The sequence below is a fragment of the Sarcophilus harrisii genome, chromosome 1 (assembly GCF_902635505.1).
Source record: "Sarcophilus harrisii chromosome 1, mSarHar1.11, whole genome shotgun sequence".
Taxonomy (NCBI): Eukaryota; Metazoa; Chordata; class Mammalia; order Dasyuromorphia; family Dasyuridae; genus Sarcophilus; species Sarcophilus harrisii.
Window position 1 is genome coordinate 526,596,227 of NC_045426.1, and position 18,959 is coordinate 526,615,185.

The 18,959-nt window shown below is 35.9% G+C and overlaps 1 protein-coding gene across 2 annotated transcripts in view; it reads left to right on the forward strand.

Moving 5' to 3' along the window:
• The window catches only part of ZNF407 (zinc finger protein 407), a 620,467-nt gene extending 606,216 nt beyond the window's left edge, over positions 1-14,251 (forward strand). For both annotated transcript variants that reach the window (XM_031946711.1, XM_031946712.1), the window contains exon 9: positions 11,281-14,251. In XM_031946711.1, the coding sequence (XP_031802571.1) occupies positions 11,281-12,641 (1,361 nt within the window). In that variant the 3' untranslated portion in view covers positions 12,642-14,251. The remainder of the gene's footprint in view (positions 1-11,280) is intronic.
• Positions 14,252-18,959: the final 4,708 nt, after the last annotated feature.

Consider the following 18,959-nt stretch of genomic DNA (forward strand, 5'->3'; position numbering starts at 1 on the left):
AAGTATAATGTTCCTTGCAAATAGGGTATCTATGTATATCTGAGAGAGATAAGAGGAGCCATACGCTTTTAAGATAATTTATTTATATGTTTACATAATTTTCTATTTAAAAAATTATTTTTGCACTATAATGTATTTGTCTGGACAGGTCTATAATATTGTTTTAAACTAAGATTTAGAAAAAGCTTTAGGAATAGATAGCATACCCAGTTGCTTCTATGGTATAATTTTGAGGAAGCCTTTAACTGTTGTAAATATGTCTGGATCTCCTTTCCCTTTCTCCCCCTCCACCTGAAAACAAACAAACAAACAAATCCAACCTTCTAATCTGAGTTAAATCTATGTATTTTTCATTGAGTCTCTCCTCATTGTTTAACTTATATAAAGAATATATATATGTCAGTCTGCTAAAACTGTAATTTCCAGATTTGCTAGGGACTTCTCTTTCTCATATTGGATTCTCTCCTGACTTTGTTAGTCATTCCCTGTTTTATTTTTTAAAATACTTTTTTCTCTGTTGGATTCGATTACACTGCTCTCTAGTATCTCTATGACAGCTTTCCTGGCTTCTTAGTTTTCTTCATCCTTCCTCCTCTTTCTATCATCTTTAAATATGAGTGTTCCCTAGGTTCTGTCCATAATGTTTTGTTCTTCTTTTGACACATTAGATTCTTTATTGACATGTTCTTGTTCCTCCAGTGCTTCAATTATTATCTTTATTCAGATAAGCCTGGCATATAGTAGCCAATTGACATAGACTTCTTGATTGATTAATAACTTCTAACTCTATATACCCAATGCTAACCTTTTATTTCTGCTGAATGTAGCCTAACCTGAAATTCTGATAGATGCCTTAAACTTTGCATGGCACTAACAACTCATTCTGTTTTCCCTAAAAATCTTTACTTCTTCACTTCCCTGCTTCTGTTTATAGCATCATCTCAGTCATCCAAACTCTTAGCCTGAGAATCATCTTTGTTTTTCTCCGCCCATATTTTCTATGTCTAATATATTGTAAAGTCTCATCTATTCTGTCAGCATACCTCTCACGGTTGTTTTTTCTCTATTCTCATTGTGATCACCATTGTTTGGAATATACCTCTTACCTACAGGAATGTAAAATCCTCTTGGCTGATTCCCCTTTCCTTTGTTATCTCCCTTCTAGTCAGTTCTTCATAAAGCTACCTCAAGAATCTTGTCACTCTGTGCTCAGAGACCTTCCATGTCTGCCAATTACCAAGAATAAATTCATTGTTCTGGCATTTAAGGCCCTCTACAATCTTGATTCCAATTTTTTTCTTAGCCTTATTTCACAACACCCCCTGTCACAAAACCCTAAATAAGTTCAAAAAGACTAAATAATAACAACAATCTCTTTTAAACTATAAACTTTTTGAGAGGCTGAGAGGGAAGTCAGAAAGGAAGGGAATAAGCATTTATTAATCACAATGTAGCACTATGCTAAGAGCCTTTAAAAAAGTATATCTCCTTTGATCCTCACAATAACCCTATGAGGTAAATGCTATCGTTGTCTCTTTCATAGTTAAGGCAATAAAAGCAGACAGTTCTTGAGTGACTAACCTAATTTTTTTTTTCCTTTTTGGTCTAATTTTTCTTGTATAACATGACAAATATGGAAATTGTGTTTAAAAGGTTTGCACATATTCAACCTATATCAGATTGCTTGCTATCTTGCAAAGGGGATAGAAAGGGAGAGAGGAGACAAACTTAGAACATAAAGTTTTACAAAAATCAATATTGAAAACTATATGTGTATTTGGAAAAATAAAATACTATTTTAAAAAAAGTGATTTGCTGAGCTTAAGTGACAGCCTAGTAAATGTCTGAGGGTAGATTTCAGCTCAGATCTTCCCAACTCCTGGTCTAGTACCCTATCCACTGGGAGGTGCTACATGTTGTTTATTTTTATTTATTTATTTTTTAAGCTTTGTCTGGCCATCACCCAGCCCTGGCTTTAAAATGTTTAAATTGTTTTGTTTTGGATTCTCTTGAAGACTTTACTTTTTTGTTCAACATTTAACAAAGTTTCTTCTAATTAAAAGCCTTACTCTCCTGCTTGGTAAAGAAACATTTTAAGATTTAACAATATTTTGAGTTATCCAACCCCTAGGAAATTTGGACCTTCTTTGATATGAAAAGGAAAAAGGGATGGTGATAGAGTATGTGTTTTTTGGGAAATAAACCTGAACTTAGTTTCATTTTTATTTGATAAAAAGCAAGGTAGGTCTTTTTTGGCACATCAAAACTATAGGAGTTATTATGGTACTTTAGTAGTTTTGCTAGCAAATAAACTAAGTATTCCTTTAGCACAATGAAGTGAAAGGAACTTTTTATATTAAAGATTTTTCATGCCAGGATTTCAAAGCACAGTTTACAATCAAACTTTATGATGGTTATTCCTATCATTATCTGTGAAAAAGATAAGTGGTTACTACTTAAAACTGGCTAAAATAGCCTATAGCCCTCCAAAGCAACAGTGAGATGGCAAATCAGTAGAGGAGAACCCAACAAAATCAAGATAACCAAAAAAGGTATATTTTTATTTTGTAGAGTGAGTACCTGTGAGCATCACTACTATTATGGTTAGATCTTCATGCATGAAAATGAAAATATATACCTAGGCATCTGATTTAACACAAAATTTCTTAGGGTTTCTGGCTTTAAAGGTAAAATGTTGTCCTTTACTCTTTTGTCATTCTTCAGTAACCATTGAAATATGGACACCCCATGGATATTGGCCAGGATAAAATTCATGGCAGGAATTTGAATTGCCTATCTCCAGTCTGTATTTATTTCTATTTACTATTCAGTGAGACATCTTTTTTATCATTAATTGTCATTGCTAATGATAATTAATGTGATGTGATATAATAATGTTGACAATGAAGGGAAAAGAAAGTAATATGTTCCTTAGAGTGATGTACTATTTTGAACTGATCCATGTTTCATTCGATACAGGTTATATTATTAAACATGTGCCGATGAACTTCGGTGAAAGAGCTCTATGATTTAGGATGAATATGTTTGCATGGGGAAAAAAATCTTTTTTTCTATTCTCATGATATTTAGTCATGATCATAAATTTTGAAGAAAGTGCCCAAACAGTTTTTATACAGAATTGTTTTCTGCAGATATGTGTCATGGAATAAATACTGTAAATGATTTTTAAATTATTGAATAATAACAAATAAAGCATAGTAGCCTATGTTCATTTGTATAGCATAATCATAATTGTTTGAATGGGCTCAAATTTAATCAACATTCTGAAATAAGGTTACATAGCCTAATTTGTTGTATTAACATTTATGACAAATGACAAAAAACAAAACATTTGTTTTATATCATTAAATAATGACTAAAAATTGTGGCTTTATTCTAATACCTACATATAATCTGACTAAAATGCAACTTATATATAGCTTTTGAAATTGATGAAGAGAAAGGAAACACAAATAGATCTTAATACTTCTAAAAATGAGAGTAAAAAGCATCATTTACTTGTCTGAATATAGGAATAAGAGCCATGATGATTATATCAGCCTTATACATATTCTGTAATCTCAGAAAAGTTGCTCTTGTAACTAATGGACTTTTAGTTTTCTCCCTGGAAACTGGAGATCATTATATGTATTGTCTGTTACATTCTTTGAATCAGAAGACCATTCCCAATATTCAGGTGTTATAATTGAGCATTTACATTATAGCATTATAGCATTATAGCTATACATTATATACATTATAGCATTATAGCATTTATACATTAAGCTATTTAAGCCTATGTTTGGCTGTGAGTTTAGGTGATATGGCATACTTTACAATACCAAGTAATTTTTATTGTCTAAGAAATGAATAAGTTACCAGGGCCAATTATTGATATCGATTTGACTGGCTAAACTATTGGTAGCTGCTTATAAAGTTAATTTATTCTCCTTCTTTGAAATTTCTAGGTTATATTTCATTGAATTTCATTTTGTCATTTTTCCACTTTCACGTGAGAAATTTATAAGATTTGGTGACATTAAAATATGGCTCTAATTTATTAGCATAATCTGCTAATATTGTTTCATTTTAATAGACATTAAGTATGATTTCTTCACTTCATTGTTAAAAATTATACCTCAAAATTGAAATTGAGAGAAATTATATGGACTAAGAATCACAATGTCACAAGTGCTCTCAGAAATTTTATGGGAAAAGAGCTATTTTTTAAAAAATATATATAATATGTAAAGCATTTTGATGATAACAGTAAACCATTCTAAATTCTAGGACTGAACATTGCACCAAATGACTTTAGAAAACAAAATACAAATGATACCTGAGGCTTAATCTAATCATTTATAAACTTAATATATACTTAATATAACTTCAGAAGAAGCTCAGAATCTAAAATATGGGACTGTTAGTAGAAACAAAATCGTTTACATATAACATTAGCACAGGCTTTCCTAACACATTATGGATTTCACTCCAGGACAAGTCTTTTTAATGCCATCTTTATCTGCTACACCATGCATGAAATCTACTTTCTGTTTTAGAACTGCTAATGACCTTTGACCCCTTTAGTGGAGACACAATGTGACCTTTCTATTGTCATCAGCTTTCATTCTCTTGAAAATTCTATGAATTTTTATTACAAGTTTTTTTAAATCAAGCTGAGGCTTCAACAAATTACTTGACACAGATGAGATGAAGTTGTTGAAGTAGTGTTAGATAAGTTTTACAGCCAGCATGTGTGCTGCTGAAGAGTACAAAGCCAGTGTCCTACAATGTCATACACCAGTAACTGCTGAGCCTACTATTGGATAAATACATCATTTTATGGAACATTGATTGTTCTATAAACCCAATGGAGTATTATGCTCTATGATCAAACCATTTAGATTGTGTGTAGAGCACAGAAAATGCCATATTCAGGATGGTACTAAAAGTGCCATTTGTGTATTTTATGGATGTCATTACAGGGGAAACTTCTCTCTGTAGGCCCTGTTTACTGCAAAATTTTTTAGTCTGTAATGACATTTTTCATTCACAACGTATGCCTTCAAGAGAGGGGGCCTTTGTTTTATTTGTTTCATTCGAGTTTACTGCACAAATTCTGTACATTTTAATTAAATGTAAGCTTAACAAAAGCATAAGGTATTTATTCTGTTGGGGAAAAATTATGACAGTAACGAAAGAATAATACATATATACACACGCACACACATACATATACACACACACAAAAGAAATAGATACTAACCCCAATTTGTGGTTTCTCAAAAACACAACAGATAATGTGAGATGACCATTAAACACGTTTGGGAGTTGTTGGTTTGTTTTTTTTTTTTTTTTTCTGAGGTGGGGGGTATTTTAATCATTTAACCCTTCTTTTCCCTGCAGTTATGGAATTACTGTGTCTAAGTTACAGAAAATTTCACTTTCAGGGGAAAAACTAGGATACCAGAAACTGATAAAGAAGATTCATTTTATAATGGTTTTCTGGGAAAGAGTCTTTTAACAATCCATTTCCCTAAAATATACAGCCCCCACCCAAATAATCCATGAAATAACTTCTTGATTTCAACAGGGTATAAACTATCACATATTTTTCAAGGGAAGTCAATAATCTGTCTTTGAAAGTCTTGAAGCTTTCTATAAGCTATAGGTTCAGGATTCATATACTGGGAGTAGATTGCATTCTAATCTCACTTGAAAGTCTTCCCACAAAGCTTCATTGTGCACTATTTGGGGGAGAGAGGGAAGAAGCAGCAACAATGACTTTAAACATGGCAACTGATTAGCTACTATGTGCTGAGTGAAAATCAGACTTTGGCCTTAAATAATATGGAAAGTAATGCAAATACTATGTTGAACAATAGTCTTCCTTTAAAGAGCTGTCCAAGGACAGAACTTAGGTATAGTTTGTATTTCTTGTTTTCTAAATAGCTGTTGTTTGGTTTTTTGGACTCAAAGAAGAAGAAGAAGAAGAAACTTGAGTCATCTGCAATTCATATTTACTAAGAAGATCTCTAAAATTGAAGTTGATGTTCCCAGTAAATTCCTGGTCCAGTTAAAATTTAAAGTTACAGTAGAGATTCACATTAGTTTAAATGACACTTGAACTTCTGCATAGCTCAACATTAATTCATTATAGTTGAAATGGAAGAATCTTCCGTGGGTGAATCTTTTACAATCTGATTGAGGCTGTTACATTTTATAGGAGCCATTTTTCAAAGCACTACTGACAGCACTCGAAGTTATTAAATTGCTGAATCAAAAGATGGACCTGCAATCGCATTTATGAACTGTGATGGAATAGCTGGGCTTGCACTGAGCTGAGGTTAAGATGTTGGTGTAGTTAAGCTTCATCACACCCCTTAGTGACAGCAGTATTTACCCATGTAGTTTACTTTAATGGTCAGGAAGTGGCTTAACTCACCTCTGGATTCAAATAGATTAAGTAAGCTGCTCAGAATAGCATAATTATCAGTGCTGCAAGGGATTCACTGGATAACTCTGTACCCAAGAGACTTTCTTTCAATTGCAGAGTAAAGGCTGGAGTTGCAAAGCCCTAGAAATATACCATTTATTTCAGGGACTAAGCAAGAATAGGAGGCCTAGGTTTTTTTTCCTCAGGCCAAAAAGCTTCCTCCATCTCTGAAAATAAGGATAGTATGGCACCATATGATTTGAAGACTACTTTTGTTTGTTCCCATTACCTTTATTTCCTTTTTTCCTAAAAGCTAAGTCAGAATATAAAATAACTCAGAAAACAAGAAAAGGACAGGAAAAAACTGGAATAAATTCATTAAGGATGAGTAAAATATAAATGGTAAGGGAGGGGAAATTACAGAGTATTCCAGTCATGGGGGAGAGGGAAAGGTGAGGGGACTGTTTTCCTTGGAGTCAGAAGACCTGGTTTTATATCTCAGTTTTGATACTAGCTGTGCAATCCTCAACTAGTTATTTAACCTTGCCGAGTCTGTTCCTCTTTCTCTAAAATGGTTGTAACACTATTTGTCCTACCTGGCCCCAAAAGATTATTTTTGGGAAAGCACTTTGTAAACCTTGAAGATATCAATTTGAACTATGTGCTAAAGATTAAAAAAAAAGAACTGGAAAGTACAATAGGGAAAAAAAATCCAGAAGTCTTAATAAATGGCAAACTGAACATTTAGTAATTAATGTTTACTTTTAAATTTTTATTTGTTAACAAGCATTTATTTTCTTTCCTTTCCATCTTCATTTATAAGTTTTTTTTTTGACAAATATGCCTAGTTGAACAAAAGAAATCCTTGCATTGCCCATGCCAAAAGAGTATTTTTCATTCTGTATCTCAAGTCTGTTATCCTAGAGTAGGTAATAGACAGAGCATGCTTGAACATTATATAATATGCTTCATCATCAGCCTGCTGTAATCATGGCTGTTGATAGCAGTAAAGCCCTGAAAGTATCTCAGGTAGCCACAGGGATTCTCTAGACTACTTTTTGAGAACTTCTATGTAGCATTTAGCACAGTCATGAGAATATTGGAAGCACTCAATCAATACTTGTTAATTGATAATAGCCAACTTTTATATAGCATTTACTATGTGTTAAGAACTTTACAATCATTTCATTTGATGCTCACAATAACCCTGGGAAGTAAGTGCTGTTATTAACCCCATTTTACAAAGAAGGATATTAAGATGAATAAAAATTAAGTAATTTGTCTAGGATCACATGACTAGTTAAGTATCTGAGACCAGATTTGAATCAGGTCTTCTCTTCCTGACTCCAAGCATAGCCATTGTGATACAATATAAGACTATGGGTCTTTATCTTTGCTGGTAATACAATAAAAGGCAACAGGGTATTAGGAAACCCCAGCAAGTTTTAATTTAGATGAAAAACAATGAGAATAGTTATATATTAGAGGGGAACTTGAAGCATCTCCTCTCAGTGTTTAGTACTGCATATGACAAACAGTAAGCACTTAATAAATGTTTTATTATATCAAATAAATAAATGGTTGATTAATGCTTTGGAGCAGTCCCCCCCAAAGAAGAAATTGTCATTGGTCTTAAATAGCTAGCAATAATAAATTCATCTAGCATTTTATTTATGTAACACTTTAAAATTTTAAAGTGCTTTACTATGTTAGATAGCAAATTCTACTTAAAATTGGAAAGGAGAAGTAGACTTTTCCAGCCTTGGGAAATACTACACATTACTTGGTTCTAGCTCATGTTAATATGAGTCATTTTTATATTTTACTTCCACACTTGGTGTCACTGCCTAGAGATGAAAGGATTATGGTGTAACAGTACATTTCAACAGTGTATCTCTTTGCCCTCCTTTAATTCAAAATCTTCCATATAGATGTGACTTTTCATTTGGAAAAAAATCTCTTTGGTTTCAACTATTCATTTTCCTTCCCAACTCTTAGCTTTTCCCAATTCTTTTGCAAGTTGAGATAGAAAAATTTCAACTGTTGAACAGCAAAACCAGAGTATAGTAAGGTTCCCATTCTGACAAGAAAAATGCCTCAAGGACCAATAGGCCCAAATAAGTGTTAGTCTTCTCCAGGTTTTGATCAGGGTGTATAAAGGTTTTCTTTGTATATTTAAAAACCAGTGTGGTTCTCTGATATTTTTCTAACAATGAAACATCACAAGCAACTGGAGGGTATTTCATGTCTAAACATGTTGTTGTTGCTGTTTATCCTTCCTTCTCAAAGAGGACCATGATGTCAATGAGGGGATGCCATGACATGCAAGTGAGTTAGATTTAAGTGAGGAAGAGATATGCAAGGTTATTTGCCTCACTTTCCCCTCCAGAGCGATCTGGGTCCAGAGGCAAGATACAGATCAGGACCACTGGAGATGTAATCAGTGGGACAACTAGACCTACTACTTAAAACTTTTTTATGTTAAAAATGGTGGGAAAAGGTAACTGCTATTGAGATATCTGTAATCCATGTAGAAACAGAAATTTTTCAATATAGATCTCCTCTTAACTGGCAGCCATAAGAAATAAGAAAATAAAGCTGATAAAAAAAGAACTTAAATCAGATTTACAATGAAAATGTTGACTTTGTATCGATACTTAAATGGTGGAGTGCTTTCACGTGACCACATTTATAGTTTAAGATTACATTTCATGCCACTAAGTTACAGAGAAATTATTACTCTGTTTCATATGTTATTTGGGAAGAGTAGTGATCCTACATGAATGTGAAGCTGTGTATGTATGCTAGATATTTCATGTATCTGCAGATTTTTCTGTATAAGCTTAGATAAGTATAGATATTCTGGAAGCTTAGTGTTGGGAAAAGAATACTAGATTTGGACTTGAAAGACCTGTGTTCAAATTCTTACTCTACTAAGTGTGGGACTTTGTGTCCATTACTTTACTTCTCTGAGCTTCACTTAACTTTTACCTGTGAGATAATTGAGTGGACTAGATCACTTCTAAAATCTTTTCTAATTCTAAGTCTTCTCATTATATGTTCTGTAATTTTCTTTATATTATATTTATATTAGAAAATGTTGCTGAATATTTCCTGGACTAAAACTTTCACAGGTTGTTGAAAACAACAATAAATAATCATTTACTATCCATGAAGATTTGAAAAGAAAGGTGGCTGGTTAGAGTGAGTGAATAGGCTTTTTGGATAAAATAGGGGGGAGATTCATGATTTCAGTATTATCCTTAACTCCTTTCCTCTCCTCATGCCTTCTAGCTGAGTAGTTACTACTTTGTGGTTGGTTCTTTCTCTACAACATTGCTTGCATTCATTCTCCTTTTTTTATTTACAAAGTTACTTCATCATCCCTTACCTGGATTGCCCTACATATGTAGCCTCTTTATTGGTTTTCCTGCTTTCCTTCTCTTTTTCCTCCAGTGCAACCTCTGAACATCTGCTCAAATAATCATCTTAAGCCAAATTTTGATTATGTTACTTTCCTATTCAAAAACCTGCAAGGCCTAAAATAAAAACTCTTTATTTTAGCACTTTAAAGTCCTCAAGCCATCTGAGTTCCACTCACCTTTCTAGTCCTATTTCATACTGTTCTTTATAAACAATATCCCAACTAAACTGACTTCCTCATCATTCCCCAATCTTGATATCCAGACTTCCATGAATTCACACAAACCATTTCTCATCTCTGGAATGTTCTACCTACTCATTTCTGCCTCCAGAATCTTTGTCTTCCTTTAAGGCTCAAATCAGATCCTATCTGTCTCTTTTGTGAAACTTTCCCCAATTCCTCCTAGACATTAACCATCTTTTCCTTGTATTTGCTTATTTAGGAGAGGCAGCCTGACACAATGGATAGGATGCTAAATAAGCCCACCTCTGACACTAGCTATATATACTCCTTAGGATTTATCAACTGTGACATCATTGATGAGCTATGATAAAGTTTGGTGGAAGAAGGGCCTATTCTTCAAATTCCTTCTGCTGACAAGATCTTCACATATTTCTGCCCAAACTGTATCCCCCAGTAGAATATAGACTTCTTAAGGACAAGAACTGTTTCCTCATTGTTTTGATATCCCTGTTAACTAGTACAATACCCAGCATGAATGTGGAATGGAAAAAATTTATAAAAATACATTTAATATAATTTTGATAATATAGCAAATAGTGCATTATCATTCTGTAGTATACCTTCAAAAGTGACTGTAAGCTAAATGAACAGTGTTCTACAAAGCCCTTAACTTAATTAACAAAATTAGTAGTTCACATTGACATGATGCTTTAATATCTACAAAGCACTTTACATAACTGAGTTATTTGATCCTTGTGATTACCACAAGAAGTACTTTTTTACAGGTGAAGAAAGAAGGAATTTGCTGTAGGTTATATAGCTAGAAAGCAGAGATTCAAAAGTGGAATGTGTGAGCTAAAAATTTTTTTAACCACAATGATGTCATACATATCAGAAGAAAAAAAAACACATGAAAAAAACCCTTTTCCCAGTACAGATATGAGTCTGTTTTGCACCTTTATAATCTTATATGAGTTGCTTGTAGCACTGAGAAGTTAGGAGTTTTACCTAGGGTCATGGAGCTAGTTTGAATCTGATGAAGGACTTGAACTCAGATCATCTAGCCTCCAAGTTCTCTCTCCATCCCTCATGCTGTACTGTGCCCTATCTAATAAGAGATGATTCACAATTATATTTTTGTTGTTGCTATTTCTAAGTCTGTAGGGTTTTTTTTTTTTTTTTGACTTACTAAAATCTTTTCTAAGAACATATGGTAACTGAGAATTTTCTTTCCTAGGAATTGTCTCCAAGTCCTACGAATGCCGCCTGAAGGGACAAGGAGCAACCTTTGTGGAAACAGACAGTCCTTTTACTGCAGCTGCCCTGGCAGAAGGGTCTCCAGTCAAAGAAAAGTCCCTTAGAAGCAGCAGGAGGCAAGCACAGTCAGCCGAACAAGTGCAGCAAGTCATTATTATTCAAGGCTACAATGGTGACTTTGCAATTGATGCCTCTGTGGAGGAAACCGCAGCCGCCACCCTCCAGACTTTGGCAATGGCTGGCCAAGTGGCAAGGGTGGTTCACATTACAGAAGATGGACAAGTCATTGCCACGAGCCAAAATGGTTCCCATGTAGGCAGCGTGGTCCCAGGACAGATTCTTACCGAGCAATTAGCAGATGGGGCTACACAAGTGGTGGTCGTAGAAGGCTCGGTGGGAGGTGCAGAAGTGGGGGAATCTGCTGACTCTGAGGATGCTGTAATGCAACAGGTGATGAAGCAGGAAATCTTAGACATTGCTGAGGCTGCAGCACCTCCTTCTGACTCGTCTTCTGCGCTTGACGCATTGCTTTGTGCAGTTACTGAACTAGGAGAAGCAGAAAGTAGGACTGGACCCCAGGAGAGAACGAGGTCCAGTCATAAAGATGTCTTGATACAGATGCCCAGTCGTGAGGCGTCCAGTGTTCCTGCTGAACCCGAAGCACAAGAAATACAGATGTTCCATGAGATTCAGGAAAGCCCTTCAGATGTGGAACCCATGGAAGTAGTGACCCAGGTCATGCGCCCCTCAACTATCATTGCATCTCAGGAGCGAGCACAGGTTGCCTTTAAGAAGATGGTTCAGGGAGTACTCCAGTTTGCTGTCTGTGACACAGCAGCAGCAGACCAGCTGATGAAAGAGGGGGTGACTCAGGTCATTGTCAATCAGGAAGGAACTGTTCATATGGTGGCCAGGGAAGGGTCTCAGATCATAATGCAAGAAGCAGGGAGTCATGCCTTGAGCATGCAAGGAGAACATGTGGATCTAGTTGAATCTGATGGGGAGATCTCACAGATCATTGTGACTGAAGAATTAGCCCAAGCCATGGTCCAAGATTCCAGTGGCAACTTCACAGAAGGCACAACACATTATATTGTCACTGAATTACCCCAGGGGGTGCAGAATGAACGGGGTGTGTACTCCCACACTGTGATTGAGGCTGCTGACTCTCAGGAGCTTATGCAGGCCGACACCGCACTAAATGCTGAAGCCGTGGCCCCTGACGGTGCAGGGGAACAGTTAACAAGCATGGTCATTTACACCCAGGGAGGCTCCCCAACCACAGCAGTAATTCAGAGCCAAAGAGAAAGTAATGAACTGCAAGAGCTGCAGGAAGCATAAAACCCTGCATTTTGTAAGTTTGAACCAGGGCAGATGTGGAGAAGTAACAGATGTGGGTAGGCACTATGTTCCCTGAACTTCATTTGTAAAACTTTCCAAATAATGATGGCATTGCTCCATCCGGGTACCAAATATGTACTTGCTGTGAGGTTAATGTCAGTTCCTGTGACAAGGTCGCACAATCCGCTTCACAAGCTGAAGAATTCTACCCACATTGCAGAGTGGGATTCAGAAAGTTGAACAGGCAGACTAGGTTGCAAAATGGAAAAAAAAAAATCGCCAAAAAAGAAAGCAGATGGGTTTTTTGTTCTTTGTTTGGGTTGTACCACCCTTTTGTTGCAATATGGCTCCTTAGTTTGATTCCCCCATTTCTTGTCCACTTGTTGTTTCTAAGAAGATACTCACTTGTTTTTGACTTTAAAAAAAAAAAAAAGGTGGTTTTTTTTTTCCTCCCATTCCACTTTTTAAAATATTTTCCCTTGAGAAGGAAAACCAGGAAAAAGATGCCTTTTGACTTAAGACATTTCTGCTCTTACAGTCTGGCATGCTTACTATTTTAACAACATTTTATACAATTGGTTAAAATTAGCAGCAACATTTATTTTACTTTATAAACAGTAAAACTTTCATTCAGTTTCCTGAAAGTTTAGAATTACAGTGTCCCCAAATAAAACAAGGAAGCATAAGTTGGTTCACATTTTACATATAAAACCTCTCTCTTTAGAAACATGCTTACTTAATTCATTGTTCTTCATTGCACTCTACATAAAGTTTTCTTTTTAAGTGTATGGTTAAGAAAGCCTTGAACTACATATTCAGTAAAACCATACCTCTGTTTAGAAAGACCAGATGCCGTAACTTTGACATCATTTCATGCATAGTCTGTATATGAAATGTGCATTCTGGGAAATACTGTTCATATCAATATTTTGCCCTTTAAACAAATGGTTCTTCATATAAATATCATTCTGCAGGATCTTTGTGAGTGGTTTTGAAATGTTGGGTTTTTATGGAAATTCTGACATCAACACTGCAAGTAGAAAAAAGGTGACCTTGTAATCTATTGTTTTGAACCAGAATGCCAATTATTTGTGTTTAGATGTGGACTTACAGCAACCGTTCAGTGCAAGTTCATGTTCACATAATTTGTTTCTGATTTAATTGCTTTTATTTCTTTTTTAAAAAACTGTAAAATAGCTCCTCCTCCCCAATGCTAAGGTTGTTTTATTTTGTTGGTTTTGGTTTTGTTTTGTTTGGGTTTTCTTTAAAATAAAATGATAGTATTAAAAGAGAAACAATATGATATTTCATTTTAAGAAGTCAGCAGAATGGGCACTCAGTTGAAAAAAATCCAGAAATCTATTTCTTATAACTGAAATCTGCTTGCTTTTCTCTCCTAATGCTTTTTTGATAAAAAGATGATGACAAAGCATGCTAATTTCTAAAACGCTTATCTCTCATTCTTGACATAATTTTTTTTTGAGTATTTAGGTTGTGAAACAGACAAACTTCCATGATAGCATCAAATCTTTTCATGGTTAGTGTGCTGAAGTCAACAGCTTTTATTTGAGATAAAAATATGAAAGAGAGAGAGGGGGGGGGGTGAGAGAGAGAGAGAGAGAGAGAGAGAGAGAGAGAGAGAGAGAGAGAGAGAGAGAGAGAGAGAGCGAGCGCTAGCTTGTGCATAAGCTTCCCAAAATGAGAGACAGATACACACAGAATATAAAGGTATGGCACCTTTTTTAAAAAAATAATAATACTGTTAAAATATGCTTTCTGAGAGAATTGCATAGAAAAGATACTTCATTGAAAGGCTGAAATATGCTTTCCTTCATCTGTTTCTGGAGAGCTGCTGTCTTCTCACAATATCGTTTTCAGTTCTTTGGGTTTTGTCCATTCCTAACTCCAAAAAAAGTAAAATTTCAAGTTTGACAACAGGATTCATAATTAGCTGAGTTTGACTTGCTCATCTTTCTTAAAAATGGCAGGCTGTTCACTTATTCTTAAACACTGTCTACAGCAAACAGTGACAGGACCAACTCCCGTTTGTTATCAGGATAAAGGTGACCTTTACAAAATGATGGCCCTCTGCAAGATTCTCACAGATATTCAAAAAAACGGAATGTTTTTCGGTAGAAATATTTCTTCTTGATCATTTCTCCTGTTAACTGTAGCCCTGTGGTCTTGCAGCTTGGATGCTAATTCCTAACTCTGCTCAGTCCTGTATGGCTAACCTTTCTGCTGCAGTACAGGGTGTTGACACTGACATGCTGCAGTTTACCATTTGTGATTTATTTAGGATAAATATGTCTCAGGTGGCATTTAATCCTTCATAAAACCAGTGTAACATGCGGTGTCAAACCAGCAATCACATTGTACGCACAATGAAAAGAGCAGACCTTTGCATTAAAAAAAAAAAAAAAAAAAAAAAAAAAAAAACGTGCAGAAGGGGTTTCTAGGCTCAGAAGTATTAAAAAAAGATTCACTAAAGCTATTGTATACTGTAATTACCTATAGAGCCAGGTTAATGTTACCTCTCTTTTCTCTCTCATTACACAACTATTGGAATGTAAGGAAGTTTAAAGAAGCACACACACAAATGTGTGCCTCAAAATAATGAGGCATGGCAGATTCTGTGAAAGGGGACATTTAGTGCAGTATGAAAAGAGGAAAAGTTAAATTTGGTTCTCCAGGGCAAGTTCAAAGCTTTCTCCATGGTTTGGATATGGGGCAAAGAGAGAGCCAAGGTCTGAGAGCAAAGGGCAGAGTGAGGACAGAGCAAATGGGGAAATTATGTATGGAGAATGTAATATGATGAGACCAATTAAGTGATTCAACTTCAAGGACTTTGGGCACACTAGGGAAGACCCGAATTGCCCAAGTTAATATCTAGAAATAGTTTGGATTGTAATTGCTTTCTGAAGATGCATTCCTATACTAAAGGAAAAGTTTACAGCAATGCTTTTCGTGTATAATGTATGGGAAATTACCAAATAATTTCCCAGAAAAAGAGTCTGTTTTCCTGAAAATGAAGTCCCAGCTAGGGAAGAAAGCCAATAATTCTTAGTCTTCAGGCTTTATTTGAGGCAAGAGGTGGGGGATAGGGAAAAACAGTGAAAAGAGAAGAGGGAGCTTAAAAGACAAAACCTACAATGAGAAATAATGAAAAAGGCTCCATAGCAATCATCCCCACTAATGACCCCTCCAGTGTTTCTAGGGACCACTTGTTTATGAGGTCCAGGGTGTTGAGTTATACTCCAGCAGTATTTACAAGTTGTAACCCAAGGGTAGAGATGATGACTTGAGTGTCCTAGAAGAAAAACATTGAGGATCCTGGTAGATACTGTTTTAAATGACATTAGCGCACAGGCTATCTTGGCTCTAAGGCAAGCATACCCAATTCCTTCTACCACCAAGCTTCTCAGTCTGTAGGAATGTGAGCTGGGGTGCCTTCCTCCGGTGAAGTAACAAACACATAAACAGATCTGGCTTGATGGACAGCTCCTAGAGTCTTCTTATTGTTTTATTTTCTTTTCACTTTTGCCAAACCTTTAACTCCCATGGACAGAAGTTTAAAAAAAAAAAATGACAAGAAATTGCAACACCAACTAAGAATTCTAAAGCAGAGTTAGTTCTAGTGAGAGGATCGAGTAACCAAAAAGGTCATTCATTTGGAAAAATAAAAAAGAGCAGTGGGTTTTCCCTTATTGTGCTGCACATTATTAGCCCCTGCTCCCTTAAAGTGCAGGCCCAGCTCACTTAAACAGCCTGCCTCTGTTCCATCTTGTTGAAGAATACAATTCGTTTTCTACTCCTCTAGGGTGATATCATTTTACATGAAGAAAAAAGTTAGCTCAGATGGCAGTTATACGTTTCGGAAGCACCTTCTAATCAGGGATTGGTGATTCATTATTAGCTTCAGCAGGCGATCCATCTGACATGTAAGGGGAAAAAATTAGCAGCTGTCACTGCGTGATGAGTTAATTTCCTGATAGGCCTGACACTGAAAAGCCATTTGGAGACATGGAGATGGCTGATGAGAAAACCTGCCGCTGCTTTATAATTGGAGAAGAAGAAAGGGCAAGAGAAAGAGGTGGGGGAGGGGCTCCAGCTAATCTACAAGTGGGGATGAATGTTTGTATATTTACTAAAAAGGCTGCTCCATGATAACCTCTATTACTGGCTAAGCTTGGCACAGTGGGTACTGAAGGCCAAGCCAGCCTCTCCTTGCCTTCCTAGCTCATTGTTTCTGAGCGTCTGTAATTAGCACATAAGCTATTTCACTCTGACTTGGCTCCATGTGAGTGTGGTGTACAAGCATGTTATTGGGCAAACTGTTGGTGACACTGAAACCTGACATTTTAGTGGAAAGGAGAGAACATGACGCTCTCTTCTGGATAGTTCTCTCTGCAATTTTGTTAATTGACTCAGAATCTGAAGAAAAAAAAAAGTTGATATAATTTCCCCCTCTCCCCAACACATACGCTGGCGGCCCCAAAAATAAAAGTGAACAAACGAAATGGGTCGTGCATGCATCTTGTGGTAAGTTTAGCATGGGAAAATAAAGAGGAAGAACAGTTTTGCTGCATGTGCATTGAAAGAAGCAGGGAGGCTCAAAGTATTGGAGTCTGGTTTCTTTCAAAGCTCTAGCTATTACCTTTTCCCATAGGATCTGCTTCAGGTCAACAGATTCAATATATGTATATAAAATTTTACATTGTAAAGGTAGAAATAAAAACAGGACAGAAACTGTACCACCAACTTTTAATTAGTGATCAGGTACATGCTTAAAAGCCTTCACATGTTGCTATCTCCTTTAGCTGTGTGTGTATCCCTTGCATGGAAGCTCTGAATTAGCAGAACCCATGATATGTACATTTATGTATGTTGTATGACACTTGGATTATTGTGGGTAGAATACTGAACAACAGTATAAAAGACAAGGGCTTGTAAGCATGGAATTTGGGGCTATATCACTTATCTCTATTATCTACCTCAGTTTCTTGATCTCTAAAAGGAAGAGCCTTTAATATTCTCTTCCTCCTCTCCCCCCCCCCCCCCCCCCCCCCCCCCCCGAGGCAATTGGGGTTAAGTGACTCACAGCTAGGAAGGAGCAAGTATCTGAGACTGGATTTGAGCTCAGGTCCTCCTGACTTCAGGGCTGGTGCTTCTCTTCTGCACCATCTAGCTGTCCCAATGTTCTCTTTTAACAAGCAATGTAGACATACGGTGGAAGATCTTTCTTTCTTCAAAATAACTTCTGTGATAGAAGACAGAAAACTAAGTCTACTGTGCTAGAGGAGGATAAAATATTATGCATATACACAGAAACACATCTTAGGTCAGACAGTTACCTATGTTAGAAAAGAAATGATCGCAAAGATCTATTACAAAAATTAAATAAGTCTCTTATAAATCTCCTAGTCCAAAAATCATTTACTTATGGCAAGGCTGTGCATTTTCAATAACTTTTTAACAAATTCTTTCAAAATGACCCAATTTCAACACAGTTTTCAACATCATAAAAAAGAAAATTTATAACCAAGATAAACATGAACATATGGACCAATCCTCTGTCAGTGTCATTTCCAATCCTTTCCAGAATAGTTCATGTTACTCTTTTAACAAGTCCTTGAATGGGGAGAGGAGGAGGGGGGGAAGAACCTCACGCTACAGAAAAGAAGACAATTTTTTTTCTAACTGGAGGCCCAATTCTAGAGCTAGGATGCATCAAGATTTCACTGTGATTCAGTATCATCTCCAAGTATCATGTCAATTTATTGGATTATGATATGGTAGAGCTAGGAAAAATCTTAGGAGTTTTCTAATCCACACCTCTTCTTTACAAAATTAGGAAATTGAGGCCTCAAGTGATTTGCCCAAATTCACATGAATGGTAGGGCTTACACACAAAAGCCATAGTTACAAATTCCCTTCCACCATACCATATTTCCTCTCTTCTTTGGAAAATGCTCTATGCAAACATAGACATGATCTTACTTTAAAGACTGAATTTCATTTCAACACACTTTGTAATTTCTACTGACCTAAACCAATCTTCAGATAGAGTTTGATGAAAATAACCTACATGATAACTTCAAACTTTTCTCACTTTTATACCTAGTCATGGTCTAAAAAGAAGAAAGGTTTCAAAATTTTTAACGTCTACTTTATGCCCAACATCCTATATTTTCCCCTCCTAACAACTCTGTAGTTTACATGCTATCATTATCCCCATTTCCAGACAGACTAAGGTCTAGACAGATTAAAGCAATTTGCTTGATGTTATATAACTAATAATTTTCAGAGGCAGGATTT